This window comes from Sinocyclocheilus grahami, unplaced genomic scaffold, assembly GCF_001515645.1.
Source record: "Sinocyclocheilus grahami isolate Dianchi unplaced genomic scaffold, SAMN03320097.WGS_v1.1 scaffold137.1, whole genome shotgun sequence".
NCBI lineage: Eukaryota > Metazoa > Chordata > Actinopteri > Cypriniformes > Cyprinidae > Sinocyclocheilus > Sinocyclocheilus grahami.
Genome location: NW_015505316.1, coordinates 1,914,559 through 1,920,484, shown reverse-complemented (window position 1 = coordinate 1,920,484; position 5,926 = coordinate 1,914,559). Strand labels below are relative to the sequence as shown.

Sequence of the window (5,926 nt, the reverse complement as noted above, 5' to 3'; positions counted from 1 at the left end):
ATATATATATATATATATATATATATAAAAGTGATATTTCATTCAGTACCAAAAAAAAAAGCTTACAAACACAGTTTATTCACCAAAAATCACAGTATGAAAAATAGTAAATAAAAAAAATTGTAAACATTGCAAAATGCAAACAAATTGGACTTTACAAAACCATTATACAAAAATTACAATAGTTATATTTTATATTATATTTCAATAAATATTCATAATAAATATTTTTATATCTTTTTAATTGTATTTCATATTTTTCTGTGAACGTACTGTATAATAATAATAATTTTGACATTTTAACAATTACAATTTTATTTTTTGTTTGTGCTTTTGGAAACGTATCTTTACATTCCTTAATTAGGCTAATTATTTAACATTTCAGGCTAATTTTGAGCACAGGGTATGTATTCTGCAAATGTAATTGTTGAAAGTGTAATCGTTTAGTTGATTAATCATTTTTTATTCATTACATAAATTATTATTTAATTAATTATTAAATTATTAATTAAATTGGGTGTAGTTTTACCCATATGTTGTGGTTAAGATGTGTGTGTGGCGAAGTTCATGAACATTTAAAATTGTGTGCAAAACAATCCCAGACCCTGTCCTGGCCCTGTTATATTCTACATACAAACAGTATTGCATTATCAATTCTTGATAATTGATCATAACAATGCTCTGCTCACACGTAGGACACCAATTTATTAATCATAACTTGCCAAATTGTCAATGGAGGTAAACATTTAATTTTCATCCACATTTGGCAGGTTGTCGGATGTTAATTTCAAACCCTGATTGTGATGTTGCACTAGGTTTTGAAACAGAGTTGATGAGTAAGTAAGACTCTGCTCAGGCTTGTCTGACAGAAAGAGAGCAGATCCAGACTCAGATCAGCTCTGTTTTATCCTGAACTTCTGCCAGTGAGAGAAAGAAAAAGTGCAAGACGGAGAGAAAGTTAATTCTGTTGGAATGCAACATCTCCTCCACAATTCACTCTGTTCCCCCGAGAGAGGAAAGACTCCAGAGCACCTGGAGTTAAAGGATCTTAATGCTTAAATACACAATTAGACTTCAGGTTACAGACATGCATGCACCTCCCAGAGTACACACAGCAGTCTAGTGCTGCCCTGCTGGAGTTTCTCACTTTATTGACATGGAACCTGCTGCAGCACTCGGGGCTGGATGTTTCCTCTCGCTTCTGAGGACAGAGGACTTTGTAGATTTGCAGCTTTCAGACAATATTTGGCTTTTTGACTTTTGAAGTTTTGGTTTTACTTTTTTAAAAATGGCTAAAAGTCTGTATGCACAGCTCAACCCGCAGCAAGTGACAGTTGCTCACTGGAAAAGACCTGATACAGTAAGTATGTCAAATCTGCAGTCGTAACAGGAATATTGGATAAATTCTGGGAGGTAAATATCTGATTTTGTAGCAGTATTTGAGTTGAGTGCATGTAAAAATAGATTTTTTTAATAGTTCTGTGCCGCAAAACATTGTTAAAACCAACAGCAATGAATTTCTATATATAAAAAGCAAATCTACTTATAATAAAAGATTATCATGAGTTTGAAGAGAGCAGGATATGTTTGATTTGCGCAAGTTCTGGCATCTAAGAATATATTTCATGCTTACCTGATATATTGTCATGTTCTTACAGCAAAATATCAAAGCCTTTCCTTTTCCTTGTACAGCGATTTTTTTTAATGCAAGCAAGAAAAGAGAATATGGATTTTCTCCCATCACTGACAGAGCTGCTTTCAGTATAGACTGACATGCACTATAATTTTGCTGCAGATTCATTTTTTCAAGCTAATCACAGTCCGTCGTGTTCAATTACCTTTAGTTTTATCTCAAGATCAAAATAGTTCTTACATCCATACATCCGCTATTTGAGAGGCGAACAAAGCTCATACAATTCAAAAGATTAAACTCTTTTTTTGCAGTACAGGTTACTGTAATATATTTCTGTATTTTATCTTTTCATTATATTTACAGTATTTTTGTAATTCAATAGGTGTTCATCTGTGCATGTTTGTTTAGGGAGGATACTGGTTACTTTGAACCATAAAGTGCATATGGTTTGGAGTTTAGTAGTATTATTAAATTACTTTACGATCTGTTGTTTTGGTAAGACATTTGGCTGAAGAGGCTTTTGATAATGTGTTTGTGTAACAGGACTATCAGTCTGACTCGACTAACCTTGTGTCAGTGTTTTTTATCTGAGGTGATTCAGTTTCCCTGAAGTTTGTTTTCCAGGCAGCAGTGCAAGTTATGTTTGCCGATGGTGGAGGACTCGCACAATGTGTTTAAACAATGTGCTACAGAACACAAAGTATTTGTTCAAGACTGTGAGAAATTCATCCAGTCTTCATTCTCCACACATCGAAGATAATTGTTTCCACTCTCGTTCACGTTGTATTTTGGATCAGTCCCAAAGGCTGGACAGAACTCTACTGTCTGTGTCTTGGAGGTTCTCCAGACTAGAATAAGCTCACTAGAGTAAGCTGGAATCACTTAATCTGTTAGTAGATAAGAATATATGCTAATGTGTGTGGTAATAAATCAAGTGAATAATCAGAAGATTTAAGAAACAAAACAAATGTATTTAGAATGTAGAAGTTAAATATTACACTTGATCCTCAGATTTGAAAAAATTGCCTCGTGTTGTGAAGGCTGTGTCATATTGCTAATTGGCATATGAATACATGGGAAATTATTGCAAAGTACTTCAGCAGCCAATTATAACAATTATATCCAATTATAATTTTAGCCAATTGTAACCAACTTCATGGCTACAAAGACAGTCAGCTACAAGTATTTTATCCAAATATGAGTGCCGTTGATTAAGTTATCTCTGTACTTTTTCTGCATCATCTAAAAATGACATGCTGTCATCGGGCTAGAGAGGAAATGTCAGTTCCACCGTATCCTGCATGTTGGGCCAAAACTAACTTTGCCACCAGCCAATATTGAGTGTGCTTGGCATTATTAACTCATGGCTGGATTCAAAAACACTATTATGCCCCTAAAGTTGTGCTGATATTAAAGTCAATTTTATGTGGGAAAACTGGTAGCAGTAAGGTCCTTTAGTTAATGTTAGTTAATGCATTATCCAACAATAACTAATATGTTACAATATTTATTAATCTTTGTTAATGTTAGTTATGAATAAATGCATATAAATGAGGAGATATAAATATAATATAAATATATTTGATGGCAATATAAATGTATCATTCATTCATTCATTCATTCATTCATTCAATAAAAATACAACTGATCAGTGTTAGTTCATGTTTGTTCAGGTCCATAAAATAGCTAATATTAACAGATACTATGTTTAATTTTAATAATGTATTAATACTATAAATGTTGAAATTTACACTCCAAACTTTCCAAAGGTGGCATAGAAGCACATCTGAAGTGGTATTTATGTGTCTTTACAGACTGTTTAATTCTGCTTAGAAGAGGAATAAATGCATTTATACAGGAATCCCAACTGTATATTTTGAGTTTTGATTATTGATTTTGATTCTGGCTTTTATACAACATTGCGATTTTACACTGAATTTTAAGCAGGCACAGAGCAGCCTTAACGTGACACCTTAAGATTAATTAATGCTTTAGAAATAGTTTTCATTGTTAGTTCATGTTCATGTTGTTAACTAGTTGAGGTGTCTTTACACAGCTAAGTTAAGGCTGGTCTATGCCTGCTTAAATTTCAGTGTGAAGATGCAATGCTGAATAAAAGCCAAGGTAAATTATGCCTGCTTTGTCTCACCTCAGCACCTAGTATGAAAGTATACAGTTGTAATTGCTGTGTAAATACATTTATGCCACCTCTGAGCCACATTAAGCAATCTGTGGACACACTATGTCACCTTTGCATTGTAAATTTGACAATGTTAACAAATGGAACATTATTGTAAAGTATTACCGGAGTTAAGGCTGCTCTATGCCTGCTTAAAATTCTGTGTAAAAACTCAATGCTGCATAAAAGCTAGTCAAAATTTTGCTTTGACCCATCTCAGGCCCTAGTATTAAGGTGCAATTGCTGTGTAAATACATTTGTGCCACTCTTGAGCAGCATTAAAGAAGCAGTCTGTGAATGTGGTCTGAATGCTTTAAATGTCTGATTCCTGATGAAGTCTGAGTGATAAATGGGATATTTTCAGTAGGCAGCTGCAGTGAGATGTATCCTGCACTGCAGCGTGTCGCCTGTGTTGTTGGCCACACCCCTCTCATATCATGGGAATGTAATCAGGGGTCAACTCTAACTCATCTCATCTCATTCCATCTCATCTCCTCTCCTTTCTTCCAGACTACTGATTTATTTGAAATGATTGAGAAAATGCAGGTAATGTGTTTCATTTACTTTTCTCTTTTTCCTTCCCTCTGCCTTTCATCTTTGAAGTAGCATTAACCCTGAATCAGCTGTCCTAACGGGCTACATAGTTGCACTTGCATGTTTTTTGTTGTAGTTGAAGGTCAACACTGTAAATAATGAGGACATTTATTCATTAGAAACCACAAGAATGATCCCAAGGTCAGTCACTTACCCAACCACTGCTGCACACTATACTGTATCTTACTTTAATGTACATGTAAAAACATGTTATTTTGTGATGTAGAATGTAGTTGCAAACAGTTTAGAGAATTCATTGTTTATATGAATATGAAAAATATTTTTAATATCATTTTTAAACTATGACTATCTGGTTACATAATAGTTGCATTTTTTTGAGCAGTTATTGCAAATTAAACCTAATATTTATAGTCTTATAATCTAATTTGTAATTTAGATGTATTTATTCATTTTAAATGAAATGTTAAAAGCGTTAAATTAAAAATAAAGTGTTAAAATGAAAAATATAACTATATATTTTTCTGGCACGGGTAAAATCTTGTTTCCAAGAAATTATATATATGTTATATATAATTATGTTATTACAGTTATGGCGAAAAATTTACATATTTATTCTTGTGCCCTGATTATCATAGTTCTGCAATTGCCAAATCTATAATGAGTACATGATTGAACTATAAAGAGAACAAATTCTCTGTTGTCTCTGGTGCTGAAATACAATACGTTCCTGATGTTGGGTACACAGAGACATATTGATCTTAGTCATTTGATATTACTGCGGTTATCTCTAACTTAGAATGGACAGATGTCTATGCAGAAACTGTAATAAGTGCACTAAATGTACCATAATGCTTCGGAGAACAGCATGACATTGAAATTGGATTTGATTTATTGTTGGGTTGCAGCTGGAGGACATTGTACAGTAAATGAGAAGCTTAGCTAGATGTACAGGATGTTTTAAATAACAAACGTGTTGGTATGTATATCACAGTTGGTCTGCCATAAAGATCCCTTGATGGAATGTGTCATCAGATAGATCAGACATTCAATCCCCACTGCATCTCAGTGCAGCATTTCAAATCTACAGCTGCTATCAGTAGAATGAGACTAGCTCATACAATATTTTCATTTTCAACTGTACTGAACTGAATAGCGCTTCACTCTTTTGAGCCACTGAGATGGTTTCTTTTTTTATGTTCAGCACTTTAATGAAGTAAGTGGACAAAGGGTTTGATACTTGAATCTTTAAGATGTTATATTTTGTATAATGACTGTGAATAACCTTGTAAATATTTGAACGTCTTCTCCCTGCATGCTCAAAATCGCACTTTGATCTTGTGTTCCACTGTCTGCCATATTCTTAAAACCAGATTAAAGAGAATAAAAAGCAGTTCATTGTCTAAGACTAATCTAAAGGCTTTTTCTGCCTCTCAGTTTGTCTTCGTAAAATAATGTGCTCTTTTCTAATATTGTTTAAGTGCATGTGAACTTTCTTTAATAAGATGTTATGGTCTTTCATAATCATTTTATGAATGTCCCATTATGCTGTTTAACTTTTT

The 5,926-nt window shown here is 33.4% G+C and overlaps 1 protein-coding gene across 8 annotated transcripts in view; it reads left to right on the top strand.

Annotated features, from left to right (window-relative positions):
* The window catches only part of rap1gapa (RAP1 GTPase activating protein a), a 72,837-nt gene that overhangs the window by 30,380 nt on the left and 36,531 nt on the right, over positions 1-5,926 (top strand). For 6 of the 8 annotated variants that reach the window (XM_016280140.1, XM_016280142.1, XM_016280141.1 and 3 more), the window contains exon 3: positions 4,323-4,358. The exons of 1 other annotated variant lie outside the window; for it this stretch is intronic. In XM_016280140.1, coding sequence (XP_016135626.1) covers positions 4,323-4,358 — 36 coding nt within the window. Of the gene's footprint in view, positions 1-1,105; positions 1,361-4,322; positions 4,359-5,926 lie in introns of those variants that run through there. One more of the 8 variants, XM_016280139.1, reaches the window with a different exon arrangement.